The 24,930-nt window shown below is 50.8% G+C and overlaps 2 protein-coding genes across 3 annotated transcripts; both read right to left on the minus strand.

Moving 5' to 3' along the window:
- Positions 1-1,812: 1,812 nt before the first annotated feature.
- NCLN (nicalin) lies at positions 1,813-15,202 on the minus strand. 2 transcript variants are annotated; one of them, XM_050910715.1, is made up of 15 exons: positions 15,022-15,202; positions 11,886-12,076; positions 11,513-11,657; positions 10,779-10,873; positions 10,466-10,546; positions 10,156-10,259; positions 9,627-9,715; positions 9,309-9,448; positions 8,693-8,871; positions 8,391-8,478; positions 8,264-8,302; positions 7,984-8,144; positions 7,293-7,346; positions 7,124-7,202; positions 1,813-5,718 (listed from the first exon to the last, which is right to left on the minus strand). In XM_050910715.1, exons 1-15 carry the CDS (start codon positions 15,200-15,202, stop codon positions 5,659-5,661), a joined length of 1,686 nt encoding a protein of 561 aa, XP_050766672.1. In that variant the 3' UTR covers positions 1,813-5,658. The 2 variants fall into 2 exon arrangements, with proteins under 2 accessions (XP_050766672.1, XP_050766671.1); XM_050910714.1 differs by having other exon boundaries at positions 7,984-8,147.
- Positions 15,203-18,363: 3,161 nt separating this feature from the next.
- On the minus strand, positions 18,364-19,620 carry S1PR4 (sphingosine-1-phosphate receptor 4). The gene has a single exon (XM_050910720.1). The coding sequence runs from the start codon at positions 19,588-19,590 to the stop codon at positions 18,364-18,366; it is 1,227 nt and encodes a 408-aa protein (XP_050766677.1). The 5' UTR covers positions 19,591-19,620.
- Between the last annotated feature and the right edge of the window lie 5,310 nt (positions 19,621-24,930).

A 24,930-nucleotide genomic window follows, 5' to 3' on the forward strand; every position in this document is an offset into this window, starting at 1 on the left:
TCCGGGCCGCTCTCCGAGCTGCTCGTCCCCGCCAACTCCTTGGCCTTGGGCATCCTACGGGAAGAGCGGCGCGTCACCGCCGGTCAGCCCAGAGCCACCGGGCCCGCGGGAAGGGAAGGGAAGGGCCGGGGCCGGGGCCGGGGCCGGGGCCGGGGCCGGGGCCGACCCTCACCCTCCCCGGCGCTGCTCCTACCTGACAGAGCGCGGCGCGTGGACCAGGCAGCCGGCCCGCGGCCTTCTCGAAGAGCCAAGCCCCGCCCCCCACCGCCGCCCCTCCAATCCCGCGGCTCCCTGCTCCTCCCGCAATGCCAGCGCCCCCGCCATCCGGCCAATCGCGGCAGCGCTGCCCGCGTGCCCCGCCTCGCCCGCCGGGGCCGGGCGCCGAGCGCCGAGCCCTGCAGGCGGCCCGGCCGCGGCCCCCGGCGGGCGGCAGAGCTGGCGGCCCCGGCTTGGCTTGGGTTTACGAGAGCGCTGTTCTCTCCGTGCCCCCGCGCGGCCCCGGACGGCAGGAAACCGCCGCCGGGCCGAGCCACAGGGAGCAGGCGTCGGCTCGGGTGTGGCTGTACTGCCGGCGGGCAAGCAAACGTCCCGGCGGGGCACGGCAGGCACCGAGACTTGACTTTGTACATCCTTACAACACGTGTGGGAAGGTGGGGCAGCTGATGCGTGAAAGAAAGGTCTTTACCAAGGAAAACCCCTTAGATACTCGGCCATTACGAGGAGGCAGAATGAAAGTACAACCTCCGTCTTTCCCCTTCTGTTGTGTTTAGGTCAGTTTCCCACTCTACAACTATGACCACTGTGGTTCGTAAGACTTGGACTGACTCATGCTCGAGGAAGAGATCTCTTGCAATGTTTATAATTTGAATAAATAGTTTGTAAGTGTTCAAAAAGTCATTTGGTAATGACGGAGGCACAACAATCTACCGGTAGCATACACTGTGTTGGCTTCTCAGGTAGCCAGTTTTTGACAGTATTGAAGCTGTCTTGCACAGAAACTTTAATTGCTTCAAATCAGCACGAACCCTTCGAATAAATGGGAATTTGCTCACCTCAAGGTGCTGGAATCTCGCTCAGGGTCTGTAAATGTTTTCTGTCATACTATTTTACTTTTGACTATATAGAAGGGATGATGTAAGCTCTTAAACACATGCATTTTCTCCCTTTTTGCAGGGGGTCTATTCCTTCAAATAATGCAAGGACATTCCAGTTTTTTGAGCTTGCAGCAGCAAATAGTTCTCCAACAAATCTGTTCATCAAACCTACTCACTCGATTTATTTTTCCAAGGGAAAAAGGGACAAACAAATAAGGAAATGAAAAATGTTAAAATACTTAAATATTATTACATTTATAGTCAGAAAAAATATGTAAATCAACTGCATTGAATTTTCTGTTGGCTTTTAAATATTCACCTCAATATACATTTGTTCTTTAGGACACACAAGAGATAAATAATTGAGTTAACATTGCTAGATAAATCAACTCTTTTTCCTGAGCTGCAAATATTCCAGATTATAACCTTGAAGTTGCTATCCAATAACTACAAATGGAAACTAAACAGATCAAAGTGAGCAAGCAGGAGCCCACACCTGAGTACCCAGAGGCCCAGTTTACTGAGACATATAGTAGCACCCCCATCATTTCAGATCGGTAAGTCAAGACTGAATGGCTCTTAAATGTAAAACCCAGCTTGGCCACAAGGTGCAGGAGAAGCTCGATATTTTGGCTTGTGCTACGAACAACATGAGAGCGCATGATTTAAAACAAACCAACCAACACCCCCGCACCCCTCCCCCCAAACCAAGCCCCACAACAATTTTGGGTATCTGTGCTTTTAAACATCTAAACAGATTGTGGTGACTCCTCCAGCCACAGATAGTGGGGTACCTAGTTCCATTTTGGCTTCAGGGTCTTTCCTCTTAGCACCGAGTACAAGGGTGGAGTTCATATTGCACAGTAGTACTTGTTTCATAACAATGAGCCAACCTTTCTTATTTGGGACATCAACTACAATAGTCCAAACTACTCGCATACAATCCGCATTAAGTGCCTGTGTGGGTGGGAGTGGACAGAAGGAATGAACAGCTTCAGTGCTTAAACCCTGTTGGAAAACCAGGTTTTTGTGAGCTGCAGACTGTGACAGCACCAGGACAACAGGTAGAGTCACACAGATAGCAAAGAAAATGTTTTATGGCTAGAAGCATCAACTGCTAGCCTCTTGTGTATACATGGACATATGCTTTCCATGCTTCTTCCTTCCAGGCCAGGCAAACTCCTGATAAAAAGGATGGGTAAAAATAGGGGCAACAAGAATCAGCTACACGGAGCTCTTCTGCAATGTTGTGGAGAACTTTCATTTTACCAGAACAGCTGTTGGATTTCTGCCTTTGCCTGTCGTGTTGGTGACAGAATTGATCAGACATGCTGCAGTATAGATCAGCACCATTTTTCTTGTTTTTTCAAAACTTAGTGGAACAGCAGGGTCTATTTACCAGCTTCTCTGTCAACTTCCGAAAGGAAACAGCAATGTGGCAACTAAGTTCACTCCCAGGATGGGCACTCTGTTCCAGCTATGAGAAAGCTGGAATTGGACTATCTCAGATTTGCGTATATAATGTTTCAGTGCACATGCACTTTGATCAAAAGCATAAACCCTTATCTGTAGTAAAAACTACTTTCTATGGCAGCCAGCTAGAGATACACAAAATGCATCCAATCAGATTATAGGAGAAGTTACCCTCGTGTGGGAGAGCGCGATGTACTATCCCAACTGCCCTTCAGGTTTATGAACTCTCCTCATTTACCTCTGTCCACCTTTCTTTTAGATAGCTGCCACTGGCTTCTGGCACTGCATCACAAGTGTTAACAGTTTATTGTTGAGACCACAAGGAGCTAAAGTGTTTGCTCTAATGCTACAACCTTGACAGGGACATAGCTGCAACCACACCAGGTTGCCTCGGTGGAAGTTTTTGACTCTGAACTTTGAGCTTCTCATCTGGAAGACCAAAGGTTGACAGTCTCCACTGCAAGGAAGAATGCTCCGGGCCTGTTCTGTTCTCTCTTGCCCACAACTTGCAAATTTTATATTCATCAAGTCAAACTGCAGCAGGATTGCTAGTAATTTTGGTTTTTCTATTTTTCTCAGTGAAGTAATGGAGTTTCATTAAGCCTGGTTAAGTAATCTGCTCTCCAAGTGTAACACACTAGAAATGTATGATGCAGCTGGAGGCCTCTGAAACTACTTCCAGATATTCAGAACCTACAGAGAAGTTCTTCAGATAGCCACTGTACCGTGCATGTTCTGAACCTACACAGTCCAGAGCATGCACCTTCCCATAGCACAACATATGTAGTCTCTAAGGGCAGAGCATAAAAGCCAGTGGAAAACAATCAAGGCTCGTCTTCCAGCTACTCCAGCAATTTCTGAAGTCATTATAATTTCATTTGGCAGAGGAGTGTCACGAACACTTCATGCATGCAGAGACATATTTTAAATAAGCACTCAAAAGATCAGAAAAAGGCAAGTTTCCCTGTAGGGCTGATATTTCAGGAGTGCTTGGTACCATGCCACCTGCTGATACTACAGTGAGCCACTGACATCAGCGTGCTCTCCTGGAAAAGAAAAGACTCTTTAAAGAACAAGTTGCTACACATTTAAAGTGGCAGAAAGCACACAGCATGGGGCAAGGGTACTCCATGAAGGAGACTACAGTGAAACAAACCAAGATTGATGGACATCAGTGCTTTGGTCCCCATCCAAACGACAAGGACAGTGACTGGCCGCAACAACCCCTTTTCTAACAAGTGCATGCACAGCAGCTGTGGTGCAGACAAGGCTGCACGGCTTGAATTTTCCTTGCATACAAAAAAAGGGTAGACCTTCATTCAAACCCACAAGAGCTTTTCAGCCTCTGTAAAAGAAGCTATTTTAAATACAAGTAGTCATTTTAAAAAAAAGGTAGTCACCGTGGCCTGTGAAGAGACCTCATGGGCATAGAACAAATTACAGAAAGGACTCAAATATTGTTGAGTGGCAGGACAGTAGTATTCAATCAGGACATCTTCTAGAACTACAACTAGCCTAGGACTTGTACTCAGTATCTTGACATATTTTCCAGAAAAACTTGAGGGTAAACAAAGTGCAACACTGCCCAGAAAGGGCATTCAGCTCTCACCAGAAAGTGGTGACAAGTATCCTGCTTACCTTGGATGGTGGAATTCAGGAAAGACTTAAACTTAAGATGATGACAATGCTTGAGCAACTGGTTACCCGGCCCTCCTGGTCTTTGTCCAGCACTGGCAACTACTTTGGGCAACTACATAGTGCTCTCCATCCAGAAGCATCAGCAAACTAAAAATAAGGCTTGCTCAAGGATAAAAGTAACAGAGAGTGTGTTCGAAGATACACTCTCTTAGGTACAGTTCTAGAAACAGCCATGTTTAAAATGACATTCATAAAACTTCATTTTTTGTTTTGTTTTGCTTTTTAATGGCTAAGTGACCTGCCTCCCTTCATACATACTGGGGGCAGCACATGAAAGGACAGCAACAAGCACTTTGCTCATACGTGCAGGCCAGGAACAGTGTTTCCAGAAATAACAGAGGTGAAAAATGTGAAATGAGACCCTGAGATGCAGTTGAACATGGGAAAACACCCCAAAATCCAGAACCCATCTGGAAGTGAAAACTGAGGAATGAAGATTGAAGGGATTACAGACCAGAGCTCAGCAGGAGCTGGACTGCTCTTGCTATTAATATAACCAGCTCGTTTAAATACATGGAACAGCACAGAAGACGATCCTGCAGCAGTTGGGACTGTAGAACACCCCTTAAAAACCAAGCACGAGTTTAGCACAGAGCGGTGGCAGCCATGAACTGTTCAAGGACCATAAACTTTAAGAGAAATCAAGTACACAGCAAAATGCATCCTCCAATAGAGACAGGAGAGAACCTGTCCTGGTAAGAACCCTAATGCAAGGAACCCGTTTTAACAATCTTTCCTCATTCTGTCAGTAACAGTCAAGATCGTTTACAGTGCATCTCCTATAAGGGAATGAGTTATTGCACAGTCTAAACAAAATGCAGGAAGATGCTTGCTGCAGACACTGCTTGCTCAGCACACGTTCCTAAAGCCAGGCAGTGAACTTAAGGAAGAGGTGCCATAAGAAAACATGCTAATAGTATTCTCTTTAATTTGCGTGTGCACTTTTTTTTTTTCTTTTAAACAACTGCTCTGAGTCCTTGTTTGCTGGGCAGAGATAACACGTCACTCTACTCTGTAGTTTCAGTTTCCAAGTTGGCTGTATGGCATATGTGTCCATGAAGGTGCTGGACTTGGTTTTACACTCATAGAAGCTGCTCAGAATCAGCCGTTCAGTGTTTAAACAACCTGCAGGAACTACTGAAGTCTCCGAGCCTCTCCCTCGCCAAAAAGCAAAGGAAAACAGACATGGTGCAAGTCAGGGGAAGAAGGTGAAGAAAAGCACTTAAAAGGTGCACAAGAGTTAAAATTTCATTTTCTTTCTGCCTTCCTCCCCTCTATAGAGTAGCAAAGAGGAGACAGAGGAAGAGAAACAGCAGGATTCAATGGAAGGCAGAAGGTTCCTGATGGGCTCACCAATGGCTCAGTGCTGCTGTATGGGTGATGACTCGTTGCTTCACTGCTGCTTGGTTTTAAGGGATAATCTCTGTATCATCTTGTAAAGGAGACCAAAGTGCTGGAAACAGAAGGAAAATAAGTAACCATGAGTCATTATAAATTCTAATAAAATGACTGTGTTCTACACAGAGAGAAAACTTACTAGAAGGCTTAAAAAAATACTAATGTTCAAATGCAATACCTTGTTTGGATCACCCACTAGCACTCTCATCCTGAAGACAGAGTGGGACTTGGTGAATTAGGAGGAATTCTTGCAATGAAGCCAGTTACTTGAAGTTGTACAGAAAGTGACAGCTTACAGAAGTGTTTGTGCAGGCCTGTATCACCCCCATTATGAAGATGCAAACACTTGTTAAAGATTTTGCATTTTTTGATGCAATTCTGTTCCTTCTGAAGGGGAGGAGAAAGCTTCAGATTTCAACACATGCATGATACTGGTCACTACAGAAACACTGCTGCTAACAGTTTCAGGAATGTAAAAATGAACCAGGCAAACACAGAGATTCCCAGTAGTTCACAATCCTTTAACTGGATCTTCTCTTTCACCATTTCACCAGTGACTTAGAAATTCACTTAATTCCTCTTTTGATTCTGCTTTGATTAATTGCATTTTGATTCGATAACAGCTACTTCAGATATTTGACAGATATAACAAGATCCAGGCTTCAAATAATTTGTAATAACAAACGTAATGAAGATAGCTGACAGAAGTCAAAGTATATGTTTTCCCTCCTGTTTATGTTGTTACATCGGATTTTTAAATGCTTGTTGTTTCCCCAAAGAAATAATAAACACAAATAACATGAAGAGATCAAAATTTAGATTGACGTAAAACGCTTCCCTTTCATTCATGTTCTTCAGAGAAGACAGCCAGGAAGCCAGCCAGGATCAGAAGCCTAGCTCACAGTGGCTTTGTTAACACTTAAACAAAATCACTAAATTTAAGCTGGCTGGCCAAGGCATGGAGTATCACTTTCCAGGAGTATGGACACAGGATGTATTTATGGTTTCATTGAAAAAAAACAAAACAAAACAAGACGTTGAAGATGCATTTCTAAGCTGCATCCCAAGTTCAGATACTGGAAGGATTTCCTAACACTCCTAACTTACGACAAGCTGCAAACTTTTAACATTACAGCAGATTTTAGCTACCTTGAGAAGTTTCACTCTGAAGCTGTTACATAGCCAAAATAGCTTAAGTAGTGAGTTGTGCATGTCCTTGACCAAGAGAAGGAGCTCTATAAAATAGTTTTGCACTAGAATGGCAAGAGATTGCCTCCAGCACAGCCAACTGAGATACTCAGAAACATACACATCAAAACAGCCAGCCATTTTGGATTACTATTTTTAGAGTGGGGTGGCATTATTGTTCCAACTTTGGTGCTGGGACTGTGTGAGCACCAGTTACTGTAGCTAACGTGATTTATGAGGAAAATAATACATCTGTCTCCTGCTTCTCTTACCTGCACTGCAACATAGGCAACACCAAGGTAGGCTGCGATACAGACAGCCAGAAGTAGGTCAAAGATTGCTGGCTTGACCCTGCGATAAAGAAAGAACCCATGAAATTGCTACAGCAGGTACTGCCACAGAGCGAGACAATGGCCCAACATGCCCAAGGGAATTCCATACCTGTATGCATTCATCACCTGTTTCAGCTGGTCATAGAAAACAAATTCAGGGTCCCTGTGAAAAGAAGAAATTCTTCAGGCTGTATTACACTTCTTGACACTGCAGTAAGGACAGCCCAGACCTCTGTTCCCAGGGAGTTCATCCAACCAGAGACAGGTAAGCATGACCACCTTGCATACCGGTTTTGAACTGATTTTAGTTGTCAAGTCGTTCTTTTCCTACAATCAGAAGCCTAAGGATACAACTCAGAACACATGCTGTTCAGCTGTCTCAGAAGAGGCACATGGAAGATGCCTCACTGGGTTCATTGAACTGCTTCAATCCAAGCAGGTTAGACAGGATGGAAGCTGCCTTCTTGCAATTAGAGAGAGCTTTCTAGTGGACCTTAGTCTTTTCCTGCATTCAGAGAGAAGCAGAACTCAGAGTGGGACGGGTGGAACCAAAACAGTGAAAAAAGAAGCTCTTCAGATAGAGGGAGCTGCTGGGACTTGTTACTGTGCTGTGAGGAACAGCAAAGAGCTTTCTCTGGGAGACCAGAGAGCATGAACCAAAACTGACAGGAGAGCAGAAAAGAGCAATCACTTCCAGCTACATGCCAAGAAGCCAGAAAAGCTGCAGCTCAGAGACAAAATTCATCGGAGGGGGAAGCCAGTTTGCATGCCCTGGCTGGTACTTTCATCTCTTTTCTTACCGTTTGTCTGCCTTTACATGATGCTGTTTGACATCCTTCAGGTAGCGACCCATATAATATTCTAAGGTGTTGAGGAAGGTGCTGTCTTTATCAATCAGCTGGGCAGCCCTGGGCTGACTGCTCAGCCAGTCCATCACTGACTCTAGTTGCTCCTGCTGGATCTGCTGCATAAAAGTACCGCCAAAGAAAGGGAGTCAAACACACATATGCTGAGACCAGACCTCTCTCCCAGACTCTTGATTCCTTCTTCCCACAGGTTACAAAAATGCACTGTGCTCACCATCTGATCCGTGAAGATCTGCAGATCTGCAGGTGCTCCCTGCAAGGGAAAAAAAAACCCAGGCTATTGGTGAGAGCAAGCTTGGTTGGGCAGGACAAATCTGGCTAGCACGACGCGCAGCTCTTACCTTGTCTGTTAGGTTGTAGATGACCCTTGTCAAAGCCTCAGCAATGATCCTAGTATTTCTGGTTAGTGCCTTAGTGTCTATTCGTGCCCTAAAGCAAAAGAGGGGATTATGGACTTGTCAATGGGATCAGCTTCCTCTAGAAACCACCCTTTTTCACTGCATCAAGCATGAGCCTGAATCCAGAGCCCAGCTCCCAGTGTTTTTTCACCCACCCTCTGACCGTCAGAACAGCACAGCAGCCATGAGGCCAATTTGTGTTTACGGGCTGGATTTCAACTGCAGCCTTCCCTAAGGCCTCTAACCTCCTATCCATGATGCTGTTGCGCAGGCTGTCCCGGTGGCTCTCCAGATGGGAGATGGTGAATGCTGGCAAGCGTCGGATTGCAAAACGCTCATGCTCCCATGCCAGCATGTCCTCAGCCAAGTTTATCTTCTTGTGCACCATGGAAAACTTCACCTCTGGGAACTGGCTGGCAACAACCTGAGGGAAAGGACAAGCCATCCAGGGTGTCATGCTGCCCACTGCATAGTCCCATCTTGCACTGCCCAGTTCACCTAGACCCAATTTTTTTGTGTTCCAGATGGTAAATACAGTTCCACCTGTAAGGTGCAGTTACTGCCATTAAAAAGCTGTATTAATGTCAAAAAAGCTGTTTTAGTGTCACTACAGGGTAGCTTTTGCAAGCAACAAGCCATAAGGAAGTGCAGTGGAAAATGCAGCAGATCTAGTCTGCTTCATTTGGCACTGTGGCATGAGGATTTGTCTGCACTTCAAATCAAGTGACCGTAAACAATACATGAAATATTTCAATGGCACACCCTTTCTTCATGTCTGTCTTCCTTCCTTCCTCTCTTGGAGAGCTGCAGCTCCCCATAGTAAGTCCCAAGTTCCCATCTACCTAAAATGCTTTTCATTACCATCTCCAGTTCTCTCAGAAACGCATGCTGCAAGGTCCCCTCTTTGGGAGGCTTTGAGACATGGAGGTGAAGGCTATTGCCTCGGCCCAGAGTATCAAGGCAGAGAACAAATGCTACGTTGTCCTGCAGCAGGCTGGAATCTGGAACAGAAAAATCCAAACCTTTATTGCTATGGTTTGTGCTGGGATTTCCATCCCAAAAAAGCAAGGCCCACACAAGGAGATTCTCACAGGAGGGCTGACATACTAGACACTTAACACAATGGTATTAACAGAGGTCTTGCCACAGAACATGCTGGAATGCCAGCCCCTTACTCACCAGTGTGGTCCAAATTGTCTTCCAGCCACCGCTTGGTTCCTTGATAATTAAACTTGCCACCTCCAGATGCAAAGAACAGCAAGTTATACCTGCCCATCAAAGAAGACAGAAAAGTGTTAGCATGCTGCACTCCATGGCTACAGAACTCCTTTACTCACCCTTGGAGGTGTGGTGAAATTACAACAGCTAGCACCTGACATTCAAGGCAAACTGTCCATTAACAAATGGTTCTTTCATGCCACATGCTAAGGTAATGGCAGGACGGGGTAAAAGGGGGCAGTTCCCAGTGCTTGAGGATGAAATCTACTTCCCACATCATTCCCTCCACTTGTCCCCAAGCTTGAGCAGAGCTACAGCAAAGAAACCAAAGGAAGGAGCTTGGCCATTAACAGCAGCTGTACTTGGAGGGAAACAAAACAAAGCAAAGGAAGTAAAGGACTGCTTGTAACACTCTACAGATCTGGAGCAAAAGCCCTTCTTATCTGATCTCAGCTACACACATTCAACCAAGAATAGGGCAGTGTCTTACCCAGCATGGGTACGTCTGTAGGTGTAGAGCCGGGAAAACAGCCTGGCTAGTTCCAGTAGCACTGAGATACCACTGCCGTTGGAGTCAGCACCATGCGACAGCCACTGCAGGATGAAGTGGGACAAGGTGATAACCCTACACTTATTCTCACGTACCAGAACAGCCTTCAAGATAGCACACCACCATGCTCTGCTTATAACTGCCCCGCGTCTTTAAGGCCAGGAAAAAACATAGGGGCAGAGGCCACACGGGAAAAGAGACAGGAACACACAGACAGGAACAGACAGCTGCAGGAAGAAAGAATACTCACTGGAGCCACTCCAAAAGAATCATAGTGGGCAACTATCACAACAGTGGGCAGGTCTTCTCCACCCAGCCCCGTTAGCCTTCCCTGCATAGGAAAGAGATCAGCGTTACTCAGCATCGCCTCTTGTGCGCCTGTATAAAGACAGCCTGACTTCTACACGCCTACTGAGTCTGCAGTGGCCTCAGTTCTGAGGACTTCAGACACTTACCTCACTGAGACTCCCCTGACTTCCCCTATCAGTCCAAATGTCTGATGAAGTTCCAACAAAAGAAGGCATCCCATCAATGTTGCCAGTTTGAATCCATATACAACTCACCTCCACGCTGGGTATGAGCCAGTCATTGACAGCTTTGCTTTGAGCCCCACTGGTCACCATCTGGAAGCCATTGGCAGTTGCTGTGTGCAGCAGAACTAGAACAAAACAAAACAAAAAAGTACACCTGAGTAAGTTTCACCCCTTTATTTCCCTTGCTAACTGAGCTTTGGAGAGACCAGCTTTAAACCATTTAAGTCCTCTCACTTGTCGCTTGTGCTTATGCATTGATACAGAATCCTGATGACCATGCATTTTCATTCTGTCCTGAAATCCCAATATTTTGAGCTGGCTAAACCAAAAATTTTTCTCCAGCAGTCCTAAAGTTAATCATGAGCAGCAGGTCAGTAAGATAGTAAAGTTATTTACAGGGGAATACATGGAAGCACTGAACTGACTTGTGGTCAGACAAAAAGCTTCAGCTTCTACCAACACAGTGTAGTCACTTAACATCTTCCATGTTGTTTTTAACCCAAGTTTTGCTTTCTATCTTACTTGCAATAGTGTGAAGCTGAGAACTTAATTCCATGCAACTGTATTTCCAAATATAGTCAAGTAGTACTCTCTCTTATACTGTGTTTTTCTTCCATTAAATCTCAAAGCACTTTAACAAAGACAGAATAAACATGAAGGCAACAGAACACTGGTCCATGGTGCATATGACACAGCAGACTGCTCCCAGAGATGGGATCAGGCCTGTCTTCCTCTAAACCTTTCCCCCACTCATTAGAACTCACCTTCCGCAGCTGAGGCAGAACCCTGCGATGCAGAAGCAGCCCGCGTTTGTTCATAGATAGACAGCAGCTCTTCATCTTCCACTGCAAAGTAGACTGGCACAATGGTTTCCATAGCAAGCATTTCCGGCTCTATCTCCATGAATTGCTGAGGATTTAAGTGAGACACAAGCTTAGCATCTGCTAAACATGCAAGGGGGCAGAAAAAAATTAACAACCAAAGCAGAGAGAGAATGGTAAGTTTTAAAATTAGAATATGATTTGTTGTGCATTACAACAGGAGCTTTCTACCTGCAGCAATCCAAGCCTCTCTCCCTCTCACAAACATCTCCCATTGGAAGAGAAAGGGAACGTGTTTTGTTTTTTTTTTTTTTACCCTTACAACATCCTGTGGGACAGAAGAGATAGATCGCGGCAAGATGATCACCACAGCACCAGCTGACTGGCGGAGAGCCTTCTGGTACTGCTCATAGGAGAAATCCACCAGCCGCATCATGACGCAGCGGCGGCTCAGGACGTCCGCTTCTACAGTGCGGGCTTCTGTGTTAAGCACTGCGCTCCTGGTGCCTGTGAGGAGAGAACAGCAAGAGGTTTTGTAAGTGATTTCATCACATCCCCTTTGCTTGAGCCTAGCTCCTTCTCAGAACAGTCTTGGTGACAGTCTGCTGAACTTCAGAGCAGCCAGGACCTGCAGAAAGCTAAGTTCATCTCTTCTCCCTCATCCAAGAAGAAACACAGATCTGTGTTTTTTCCTTGCATCCATCAGAGCAACATCTATGCAGCCATGCCCTGCCAGGCTCCCCTGACTCCAGCACTACACAGCCTGGACCACCTTCCAGTCTTCCTCCCCACCACAACCACGCAGGCTACCTGTTTGCTTGCCTGCACCTAATACCTGCAGACAGCAATATACCTGGAGAAAGCCTGGCCTCTTGCTATGCAGCCTACTGCATCCTCCAGCTGTAGGGTCGTGTCTGCAAGCAGAGGATGCAAGCTGTGCAGAACCACTTTGTGAAAGGACACAAGGCTACCTCATGTCCATCCAAAGGGCTGTTCTAGCTCACGCACTGGGATGTTTCTGTGGCTGAGAAAATTCCAAATGAGCAGGCTGCTTCTAACTGCTCGCTCTCTCCTACTCTCAGTTTCAGCATATCAAATCCCCCACTCGAAAATGCAGTCCTTTGGGAGAACAGCAGTCTGGAGGCTTGCCAGCAGCTCCAGCATTCTCCAAGAGAGGAGCACAAGGACATCTTGTATAAACAGACATTCCAATCCACCTTACAATTTGTAACGCTCCAAATCCAATTTCTTCTTCTATAACTCTGGCACCTGCATTGAAGACTTCATCACACTGGGTCCCCATGCAGACAGGGAAGGAGCAAGGTGCTCCAGAAGGCATCTCAGCCTATGCCAAATAGGAGTGTTACTAAAGGTGAGATTTAAACCTGGCTTAACTTAACTCTAACATTATTTTGGTCTCGTCAAAGGTCAAATCATCTAAACACGAAAAATCTGTACTTCCACTGCATAGTATCAGTGAGGGACAAACACCCAGAAACGGAGTTAAGGCACGATCTGAATTCTCCACATAGAGCTCCTACACTGTTTAACAAACAAATATTAACAGCAGTGCCCTGCCCCGATCAGAGAAAAACAATCCATAATGAGGATAATCCCTCCACCATTTCCAAAGCAACATTGTGTAAACATAGCAAAGTGTGGATCCAGAGTTCTGCTCTCAGCACAACCCTCTGACATCTAAGCAGAGCAGACCCAACAGTATTTTCTGACAGCACAGCACAAGTTAATTTTCTGTAGTTTCTCTACAGAGAACTGTTTAATAATTGTTCCTTGACAATCTAAAGAACTCTATTCTAACAGTATTAGAGGAAGTCCAAGTTTGTTCTTAAATTGCTCTATGACTGATGTTGACAAAAAACTCTTCTCCCCCCTGCAAGAAAAGGCTCAGCAGCCATCTCTATTTGTCTTTTTGGAAAAGAATATGAGAATCTGGAACAACAAATAGCTTTTATCCTGAAGGACGTCTGGCCTCAGAACACACATGGAACAGGAACATCAGCTACCCAGAGGGGCTGGCAAGAAACAAAGGAAACACACAATCCACCAAGCTAAAAGGCTCCAGAAAAAGAAACAGCATAAAAAGTTAATTGCAAGCATCTTAAAAAACAATGTGTGGCTTTTCAAGAGTTCACAAAATATTCCAAAATATGTTGTGAGCACTTGGCTAGAGAGAACACTCAGGCAACCAAAGTCAAAGCCAGCTGAAACACACACCTGCTGCCCTGATTAAGCCTGCCAACAAAGATTTACCACCACATGAGAAAAGAGATAGCTTAATACCCCCATGAGAGAGCCTACCTCGCATCTAGTGAGGTTCTCAACAGCAGAGGTCTCAAGATGCGGACACATTTTGAGAAACTGTGATGGAACAACCCAGAAATAATTTCAGATATTCAGAAGTCACCAGTACCGTCTGCAGTGTTTACAAAGCGTGCAGGCATAGCTGGAATTTCATAGCTTCTACTGACGTTGGATCTTATGAAGATCTGAAAGATCTAGAAACCGAGTCTCATGGACAGTACAGAATAAATGTGGGGCTGTAATGCCAGACTGTTAACATGTCTGAAACCTAGGCCACAAAAAACAGACAGCAGAAAGAGTCACTCAGACAGAACACATGCCCTGATCTGGAATAAAATATCTACAGAAGACTCAGAACCACCACTTGATTCTGGGTGAGTACAGGGGGGCGGAGCCTGAGGGTTACAACACTTCAATGATTCACAGAACAGGTTGTGTTTCTGACTCAAAGAAAGGTGTTGCACAATCAGCAGCCTGGAAGCAACAGAACAGAGGAACTGGAGGTCAATCGTAACATAAAGGAAGAACTGTAAAAGAAAGGACTCTCAAGGAGACACTAGAGCAATACACACTGCTAATCGAGAGTGAAGAAGAGGCTGAAGAGCGAAGAAGAATCAACCTGTCAACAGAGGAGTCAAAGGCAAGAGAACAAAACTGAGCTCACGACCAGGTTCCCCAGTATGCAAGAGGGCTGCAGCTGGACTACTTGCAACACAGGGAGTTCAGCCCACAGACAGGAGCCTGCAAGGACACAGCAGGGTCCTTGGCCACCTCTAGGTCACCATGTGGAAGCTCTCGGCACCCTCTGGCTCGTGCTGAGACTGGGCAGTAAAACTCAGCCGGACGGGGCCTGCCTGCGGCCTCCCCTGGGTCTGGGCTCAGACCCGGGCCCGGCTGCAGCCTCCCAGGGCCCTCCAAGCTCTCCTGCAGCCTCCCCTGGGCTGGGTCGCCCTCCCCGGGCCGCCCGTGCCTTCGCGGCCTACCCCGGGCTCCTCGCCGGGGTCGGGGCTCTTCCCAGGGCCCCATCGGCCCTGAAGGGGGCCGCTGCCGGGATTCGCCCTCCCGGAGGACCGAGGCCTGGCGCAGGCCGGTGGCCGAATCGAGCCCTGCCTGGCCGTGCAGTCTCTCACCGTAGGGCTGCCCGCCCAGCTCGTACTGCTGCATGCGGTAGACCGTGAACTCGTGGGCGGCCTCGGCGGCGGGCGGCGGGCCCAGGAGCAGAAGCACGGCGGGCACGAAGAGCAGGAAGCTGAGCGGCAGGCATGAGGCCTTCAGCACCGACTCCAGCACCTCGCCTGCCTCCTCCAGCATCGCCGCGGCCCCGGCCCCGCCGCTGCGGCCTGCTCCACCGGCACGCACGGCACGCACGACGCGGCACGCACCGCCCGCGTCTCCCGCGGGCTGCCGGGAGCTGTAGTTCGTCCGCCGCCGCAAGGGGCGCTGGGAGCTGTAGTCGCCGCCATGGCTGGCCTGCAGGGAGCGCTCCGCTCCGCAGCTGCTGCCGGGCCGGGCCCGCGGCGCTCCCTGCCGCCCCGCTCCGCGGCAGGCGGGCGGGCAGCGCTGTCGGCGCCGGCCGCGGGGTGCTGACCGCCCGCGGCAGCGGGAACCGTGAACAGAACCCGCGGAGCCACGTCACACGCGTCGCCGAAGAGCGGCGGCGAAAGTGCCCGGTGCCGGCGCGTGTGCGAGGCGCAGCGCGGCAGCTCCCCGGGCCGTGCCGCCTCCGGCTGTGCCGCCCCGGGAACGGAACGGGGGGCTCCCACCGCCCCCGGGAGTGGGGCGATCCCGCTGCCCCGGGGACGGGACGGCGGGCTCCGGCTGTCCCGGGCCTGCGGGGAATGCCTGCGTGCTCCTGCACCCGCGCTTGGAGGTGGAGGGGGCGGCTGGCGAGGCCGGGCGCCAGGCAGCGAGCTGGGTCCCAGCCGAGGGGCTCGCTGAGCGGGCAGCCTGGCCCTGCCCCAGCTCGCAGCCCTGTCCCATGCCAGCCGCCGCGGTGCCTCCCTTGGCGGCACCAGACCTCCAGACTGCCACGCGGCGGCCCCTCGCCTACGGGACCAGCCACCGGGTACCTGATCTGCAGGAAGAGAAAATCATAGCAAATCAAACAGGGGCTTTCTTATCATCTAGATTTATTGCAAGACAAACGGGCTGGAAGCTCAGCACCTCCTGCTGAGCGGCCGGGCCAGCAGGTTTTAAGTCCTCAGGAGCTTCTCCTCCCCAGTGCTTGGGTGGCTTTGGCCTCCTTGCACGGTGAGAGGAGGCATTTGGGTGCTGCTCTGATTTTTCACTTGGTTAGGGACTAGAAGAGCAGGAATCTGAGGTGCAAGCTGGCAGTGCCTTCTGGGCCCCGCTGGGTCTCTTATCAGACCCAGGCAGGAATGGGGCTATTTTGGAGCCAGCCATCCTTCGTAGCACAGAACAGTCCTCTCAGTACCAGGGATGAAGCCTGGCCCCAATGAACTGCAACCTGCAGGCCTGGCGTGAGGGTGTCATTGTGCCCCCCGCCTCCCCTTCCCTGTGCCAGCGGGCATTCTGCATGTTCTTGTTGGCTCCTCGGGAGCTGCTAGTGCTGCTTGACCCCTGTCACAGCCCCAGCCCTGCCAACCCTGCTGCAGAGGTCTCCAAGCCCTGCAAAAGCCTCTGCTGGCCCCAGCTGGCCTTGCCCTGGGAGCAGTTCCCCCCACCAACTTCATGCAGCACAGCTATCTGCCTGCCCACGGAAATGTCCATTTCTGCTGCCAGCTGGGCTGTGTGCCTGCACAACTTGGCAGCCTCTTAAGCTTCCTGCCTGTGAAGTTGCAGCAACTTGGGATCTCTCCTGCTACTTCGGAGATACCAGCCAGCAAACTGACAGGGCCAGAGGCTGCAGCCAGGCAGTCACTGGCCTGCAAGCTCAGGGGAGAGAAGGCATGGCATTCAGAGAGGCCAGGGCAGCAGTGCTCAGCCCTGGGGCAGCAGGGAGAATCCATATGTGACTGCTGTGAGCCCAGGGTTCCTGGGGTCCTTAGGTACCTTCTCTGCTGTTGATGCTGCCCAGCTCACAGGGAGGTGGAGACCCTCAGAACATTTCCCTGGCAGAGCATGGGCAACCCCCTTCTCCAAATGTGGTAGCGCTTAGAGCAAACATGCTAGGATCAGACTCCTCCATTCCTTTCCCCAGCTGTGCTGAACTTCAGAAGGGCTTGGGGCAGGCTCCACCCCATCTTGCCTCCGGGTGATGACGCTGTTCCAGGCTGTTGAAGTGATTCTTGCAAATCTGTTCCATTGCAAATGCTGTTTTTGGAAAGGTTTCTGGAAGGATGCAGCCTTTTCGGCCCAAAAAAGAAGAAGAAACAATTCCTCCTGCGTCTGTACAGGTGTGAGCCAAACCCCACCGGAGACAATAGAATGCATCTAGAAGCTGCTGCTCAACCTTCCAGTGCCCACCACAGTGGGCACCTCCCCCTGTGTGGGGACCTTAGAACTTGGCAGATTTGCCGGAGCATGACCTACCTCTCTGGGAGGCCACAGCGCTGCGAACCCTCTGCTGTACAGGCGTACGTTACCTGAGAGGTTCAGCCAGATGGGAGCAGGTAGCTCTGCCATGCAGGATGGCACCAGACTCCCCAGTCACTGTGGGTACCTCCTTCTGCCCGTGGTGGTGCCAGGGCTGTCACTGCAGGTGCAGCCCCGTGCCCAGAGGCATGGCAGGGCTCTTACTTCTTGCTGCCAGGCTGTAAGCACTGTCACAGCATTTGCCCAGGCACAGTGCCCGGCCTCTACATTCTGGTGAGGGACTGGGCTGTTGCTGCAGCCCTCTGCCATCCTGTGGCTGGTTTGTGCTGCACTACAGGTGGGCACTTGGTTCCTGGCCAGGGGCCTCTGAGCTGCCCCACAGCTGCACACACTTGCACTTGCAAAGCCAGTTGTTCTTGACTCCCTGGCAAGACATCAAGCCTGCATCCTTTCCCAGCAGCTGTGCCCATCACAGCAGTTCCAGAAGGCTGTAAACTGCAGGGGAAGACTCAAGTATCGCCTCCAGCCCTGCAGGACATGCAGTGGCAGCACTGCCAGCCCAGCCTGATCCCAAGGGGTTGGGGGGCAGTCACGCTGGGGATACCCACCCTGTTTGTCACTGTGCCCTGGGGCAAAATACCCTCATCTGGGCAGGTACAGCATCTATATACATGCACACATGGAGCAGGGTCCACTTATAACCTAGGCACAACAGTTGTCTCAGCAGAGCATCAATCCCAAAATGTGCCCATATCCTTCACTCCCATCCTAAGAGCAATGCCTGTCCCTATGCTGCACCCACACTGAAGCAACATCCCAGTCTGAAGGGACTGGAAAGCCTGACCACAGTTAACAACTGGGGTGGGGCTGCACCTGGTCAGCCTGAGCTGCATGTAGGGTACAGTTCTGCCAGGCCAAGACCAGCAGCATGAGGTCCCGGTGGGCTGTCTGTCATCTGTTGCTCTCCCCATGGCCTCTCAGAGGCTGGGGAGATTGCTCATCATGCTGGAGTTGCTGGAGAGAGGTGCTCTGGGCCGGGCGTTCAGTGCTACAGAGCTGCGGAAGCTCTCCCGGTAGCGGAGGGAGCTCTCTGTGGATGAGCCAGAGTTGATGTCTGTGATGACCAAGCAGTTCCCAGGCTTGCAAAGCCCAACCCTGACACAGCAGCAGCACAGCAGGCTTCCCACAGCACGGCGCACCTCCACGCTCCGGAGGGAGTAAATGATGGGGTTAACGCTTGAGTTAAGCATGGCCAGAGCCAAGGTCCAGTCCAGGCTGTGGAGGTGTGTGCAGGTCTGGGTCTTACAGAAGACGTCAAAGAGCAACAGGACAAAGAGGGGGCTCCAGCAGATGATGAAGGCACCCAGGATCATCAGCACAGTCTTGAGCAAGCGCAGGGACCGTTTGCGGCTGTGCCGGGAACTGGTTTGCTTAGAACTGGCCTGGACCAGCTGGAAGATGGAGATGTAGAGGCCAATGATCCCCAGGAGGATGATGCTGAACATGACTACGGAGAAAAGGATGTAGTTCTTGGAGTAGAGAGGCAGGAGGACAGAGCAGGCATTGAAGTCGCACAGACAGTTCCAGCCCAGCAGTGGAAGCAGTCCAATGATGAAGGCCAGCAGCCAGCAGGAAATGATCAGGCTGCGTAAGCGCAGGGTCTTGCTGGCTTCGTTCTCAGCAATCGGCCTTACCATGGCACTGTAGCGCTCGATGGCAGTCACAAGCAAGCTGAAGGTGGAGGCAGCCAGCGCGATGAAGAGAATGCCTTCCCGCAGGAACCAGAGCTGAGGTGAAAGCTGGAAGGTCTTCTTGCCCGAGAGGCAGAGATTAGAAAGGTAGGCAATTCCTGCAAGCAGGTCGCTCACGGTGATGCTGGCAATGCAGGAGTAGACCCAGCGGCGGGCTCGCAGACACCGCAGGATGGCCAGCAGCACAAGCAGGTTCTCCAGGATGATGATGCAGCTGATGATGGCAAAGGTTGTGCGGATGAGACCCATGCCCTCATCCCCAGACTGCCGGTTGGTCAGCTTGCCTGTGAAGTTGTAGTGCTGCAGGATGATGTTCACATTCCTCATGGCAGCCAGCTGCAGGCAGGAACTTTTCCTGTCAAGCAGGTCAAGTCTGAGCTCAGGATATTGAGCAGAGCCCAGTGGAAGGGGAAGGGAGCGATTCACCAGCCAGCTCAGCTCTGAACCATCCATCTTCTGAGCCTAGGTCAGCAGCCAAGGGATGCACGATGGAACAAGGGTTGAGGTGGGGTTTGGAGCAGAGCAGACCCGCCGTTTGACGGCTGGAGACAGCTGTGAGACTCTGCCACAGAGGACCGGCTCTGATCCCAGCAGCCCTACCCAGCGTGAAGATGAGGGTTAGAGCCCTGTCTGCCAGCCCCGCGGCACTGAAAGAGCAAGGGGAGAGGAGGGTGAGGTGTTTTGTAAGTCCACACATGAGCATGGGCTTCCTGTTGTTTAATAAAGTTTCCTGTTGTGAGCTAGAGTATTGACATCGTTTCTAACAGCTATCATCATTTCTCACTAAGGGTCTGGCTATTCTCAGCTTTGCTGTGGTTGTGAAGGTGGGACATGAATGAAATGTGTCAGGCCCCTCTTTGAGTCAGGGCAGGCTGGGTCAAATGGGGTAACACCTCCCACCTTGATGGGTAGGGTCTGTTGGGCTGAACAAAGCCAAGTGCTAGTAAGAACACCCAGACAGCCTAAGACACTAAGTGCTTTGCCTTTTGTGGCATTAAATTCACCCCTGAGCTTGGCAGAGAGCAACTGCCTCTTCATCAGCTGGCCTGTGCACCACCCATGCCCAGATACATCCTTCTCCAGGAGGAACCTCCATGCTCTCACCCCTCTGGGCTCCCCCATGGGCCCAGCTCCTGCCAGTCTCTCAGGACACATCCATCCAAGTCCTGCCCTGTCAATGCAGCAAGTCCAGGCACCTGTGTGTGTCTGAAGCTAGGGCTCAGTTCCACCCAGTTCAAAAGAAACCAGCTGGTCAAAGCCCTGCATGTGCCCTGGCACTGCACCCTCCACCTTCAGCTCTCCATGCTAGAGATGGGTCAGGATCTTCCCATTGTCTAGGTCACAGATAGGGAAACAGAGGCACAAAGCTGCTGCCTCTTGCCTGGCATTGCAGAAGGCGCAAGGCGCTGCACTGAGACCAGAACCCAGGAGTCCTGACATGATTGTAATGTTAATGTCTATCATTGACCCATTCCCTGCGTCTGCAAAACTGAACCGGAGAGTAAGTCTTGCAAATGCTATTCCCAACCGCGGCTGTTGAATTTGCCTTATGACTCACCTGTCATGACTGGCCCGAGGCTCTTGCTGCCGGAGGGAGGTTCAGCAGCTAGCAGTGCTCTCCAGCTGCTTGTCTGAGGCCCAGCACAGAGTAGGTAGTGGGGAGGGCTCCTTGTGCAAAATAAGTGAGACTTCTACCTACCAAAGTGGAAAAAGGGAAGTTACAACATCAACCACATTTCTGTGCAGGATGAACCCCACCCAAAACAGCTGCAAAGAGGCATAGAGAAAAGAAAGACAGAGCACCTTTTAACTCAGGATCACAGCAGAAGCTGCACCCTGCTTTCTGCTTTCACCTCTGTGTTCTCACTCCAGACTGGCACAAAGCCATGGAGAGGTCCCCAGGTTGAGAGCAAAAAGCGGTGATTTCTTCCATCAGCATGGCAAGCAGGGAGTTGTCCTGGGAGCCCATCCACTGCTTGATGAGTGGAGAGATCCTAGCCTGGATCGGAGCATAAACAAGTGGAAAATGCAAAGGAGGTTCCTGCTGCAGGAAGTCATGTGCAAGCAAGAGTGGTTCTCATCAAAAGCTGAGGGCTCCATCCTCCACATTCACCCATCCAACTGGTGTTTTGGGCTTTTCTGTCAGCAGCGTGGAAAGAAACTCATGCTGATAAAGTCAGCAGATGACCCCAAGATTGAAGGAGCGGAAATCAGCAGGAAGGCTGGGCCATAAGTGCAGTTCAATCCAGAGAAGAGTACAAGATTGCACATTCAGCACAAAGAGCACGCTCCCAAACGGGCTGGGCAGATGCTCCCAGCACAGCACTGAATCAAAAGGTCAATGTGATTCTTGCACATCACCCCTGCTTTATTCTTGCTTCAGGCTGAGCCTCCAGCTAATGTGTCTGCTCAGGACAGAACTGTGGGGTGTCCCTAAAAGATCAGAGGATGAAGAAACTTGCCTTGTCAGGGGCCCTAAGTAGCTTCTCAAATAGCTGGCAGCATGTGAGCAGTCTCAGGAAAGAGATATCTGACAGGAACGAGCTCTTTGTCAGGGAGATCTGCGGAGAGTGTGGGGCAGGTGGGAGGCAAATGCTTTTGATGGCAGGAGGGCTTGAGGCAGATAAGCAGCTGGGACAGCTCAACACACTCACCCATGGGGTGCCGGGTCCTCTGGACCAGCAAAATACCATAGGCTTTTCCTAACGCCCCTTCCGTAAGCACATCAGGTGCTGCCTAAAAGGCAGGGCTGATTATTTTCTCAAGAGCTGTTCCAGTGAGACAAAACCTTGTTCCTTGCTCTGTCCTAGCACCTGGCTTGTTTGGCCTTTCCATAGCGGAGGGGACTGGGTACCTGTGAGGCATGCCACAGTTTCACAGCACGTCGTGAGGGGGACCGGCTCTGGGAAGCTGTCTGAGCTGTGTCCCACCCCTTGTTGCTGCCCTTCCAGCACCCTCTCACTTCTGCCCCACAACAGCCTACCGAGCTCCCTGCCTCGTCCCAAGTCACCACGCACCTCAAACACTGCTCCCATCTCATGGCAAGTCCGGGCACAGTCCCACAGCCTGGGGGGTCTGGGGGGACTTGGGTCCCCTCCACTCCACGCAATCAGCTCAGCAGAGCGGGGCCTCGCTGGCTGGCACAAATCTGGCCCCACGTCCCCCTCAGAGCTGCTGCTGCCAGACCCGAGGCAGGGAGTCCCCAGCTCCACGGCTGGGGGCAAACGAGGCTCCCCCTCAGCTGGGCACCCGCACGAGGGAGAGTTCCTGTTGTTCTGCAGCGACTCCCCATTGCTATCTGCACAGACGCAGGCTGAGCTTTATCTTGGTACTTCTCCTTTGCTGCCGTTTCTGTTCAGATGTTCTTTCTTTGAAATGAAGGGGGTGGGGGAGGGACACACCATCCTGCAACTCATCTCTTTCCTTCAGATCAAGACCACAATCTACTTGAAACTGCCTGAGAGCCGCTGAGTGCTGGGCTTGGAAGGACCAGGGGAGGTATGGGGGCCAGCTGCAGCCCCCTGAACCCTCTGCCAGAGCCGTGGCCATAGCAGGTGTTCACAGATGCTGAGATGAGGCACCTTAGCAGCAGAAGCCCTGGAACCCACTGCAGCCTGCTCCTACCGAGGCCAACGGGAGGTCAAAAGCACCTCGGCCCCAGAGGGAAGAGTTTGTCTGCAGACAGGGATGCCCAGAGAGGAGCAGGGCAGGAGCAGCCTGGAGCCTGGCTCCCTGGGTTTGTGGCCAGTGGCATGGCCGGTCACTCCTGCCCTGAGACCACCTGCTCCCAGGAGGGCGTCCAGCTCCAGATTATGGGGGGCCATGAGCAGCTGCGGGGGAAAGACAGCAAGCTACAAATGCAAGATAAAAGGTCGATGATTTCTGTTGAGGTTTTCCTGCTGTGCTGCTGCACAGTCCTGATTAAAACTTGTATTTTCACACATTCTGATTAAAAAAATCCCTGGGTGAAGCTCTGTGGAGAGCTCTGCCTGGTGGGCCCAGCCAGGCAACCCCCAGACTGGCTCATGGACAGCTGGCATCCCCATCTCTGTCCCACAAGGCTCCCTCCTCACCTCCCCACCCACCTATCCTGTCCCCACTGTGTGGCCCCAGCACAGCCCAACCATCAGTCAAGGCATCCATTCGCCCGCAGGTGTTTTTCTGCTCCAGGAAGGGTGGAGTTGTGCTGGTTTAAAAATGACTGATCGCTCCTGGCAGTTGGTTGGTTGCATTTCCTAGCTTTGGTCTCTTCTACTGCGGAGCAGCAGGTGGTCATCTTTCCAGTGGCACATCCCAGTCCCCAGCGTGGCGGGATGCTTCTGGCCCCAGAGGAACTGTGAAGAGCCAGCAAGGCCCCTTTGGCTTGGGCTGACACCAAACCCTGGAGACCTGGCCCTTCAGAGCACTCAAAGAATTGTCCCAGGCACAGTTGTTGTGCCGGGGTGTCAGTTCATTGAAATTGGGTGGTGGTGATGGTGGGTCTCTGTAGGAAAAGTCTCTGCAGTGCATCTCTGGATTTGAAGGAAAACAAGAACATGAAAGAGAAAGTTTCAGGATCATCTCCTTTAGACCACCTTAATGACCTTAAATGGCAAACTTTTGTTGATTTTTTTCTTTAAGTGGCTTTTCTGTAGAAACTTGCATTTCCTCAATGCAAAAACATTAAACAGAAAGCAAACAGCTCTATAAAATGCCTCTCCCCACCCCTCCAAAAAAAAGATAATTACTTGGAAGTCATCCCAGTAAAACACATCATCAGTGGGCCAGCCCAGACCCTGTCTCCCATGGTGTCACACCTTTCCCTCCTTTGCGACAGGTTTGAGATTTTGACCTTTTGGCTGCTCTGCAGTGAAAGGCACTGAGCGTTTCCAGTGCTCAGTGCCTGTAGGACGGGAGCTTTGAAGGCGCTCATCCCTCAGCATCCCTCCAGAGTAAACATGCCACAAATGCAAAGTCCTGAGTCTCGCTTCTTCTTTACAGTGTGGCATTTCATGCAGCTCCTGACAGCCACTGGCAATTGCCAGAGAAGCAATCCCTCCTCTCCCTAGGTCTGGGTTTTGGCCTGGGTAGCTCAGAGGGGCTGGAAAAGCTGGACCAGCTCAGTGTCTGGTCTCCAAACGCCATGCCCAACACCAGTTCTCCTACTGTGCCTGGGACAAGCTCAGCTTTCCCCTAGCATCTTCTGCCCTGTAACCATGTCTCCAGTGAGCAGACACATCCCCAGGAGGGAGGGCGCTGCATGCTGCTCCTGCCACCCCCACTCAGTGTGGCACAGACAGCCATGGTCAGTGTGGTGTCACCAAGGCCATGAGGCTGCTCCAGGGACCTGGCTGGAGCCTCTGGCCGAGGCTCCCCTGCGCAGGACCCATAAAATCCCTTGTGTGAGCTCATCAACGCTGCTTTGCACCCTCTGGGGCAGGGCCTAGCTCAATGCCAGACTTGTCCCCGCAGGCTCACAGCTGAGAGCTGTTTCTTCCCATGTTCATGTGGGGATGGCAGGGAGGAACCAGTCCTCGCCCAGGAAACAGGCCAGGGAGGGCTCAGCGTAAACAGCAGGGTGATGCCTGCGCAAGGGGGAACTGGCAGGGGTGTGGTACCAAGCACCCCGCAGAGGAAATCGGGCTGGTTTGAAACCTAACCTGAACACCGTAGAGGAAGGGCAAGCAACAGACCTCCCTGTGGTTAGTGCTGCCTGGCTGGGGCAGGGGCAATGCATTTACTGGCAGCAGGGCTGGTGCTGCTGCACTGTGTCTGGAGAGCATAAATTTATCCCAAGCTCTGCTGCTTACCATC

The sequence above is a fragment of the Gymnogyps californianus genome, chromosome 24 (genome assembly GCF_018139145.2).
Source record: "Gymnogyps californianus isolate 813 chromosome 24, ASM1813914v2, whole genome shotgun sequence".
Lineage (NCBI taxonomy): Eukaryota > Metazoa > Chordata > Aves > Accipitriformes > Cathartidae > Gymnogyps > Gymnogyps californianus.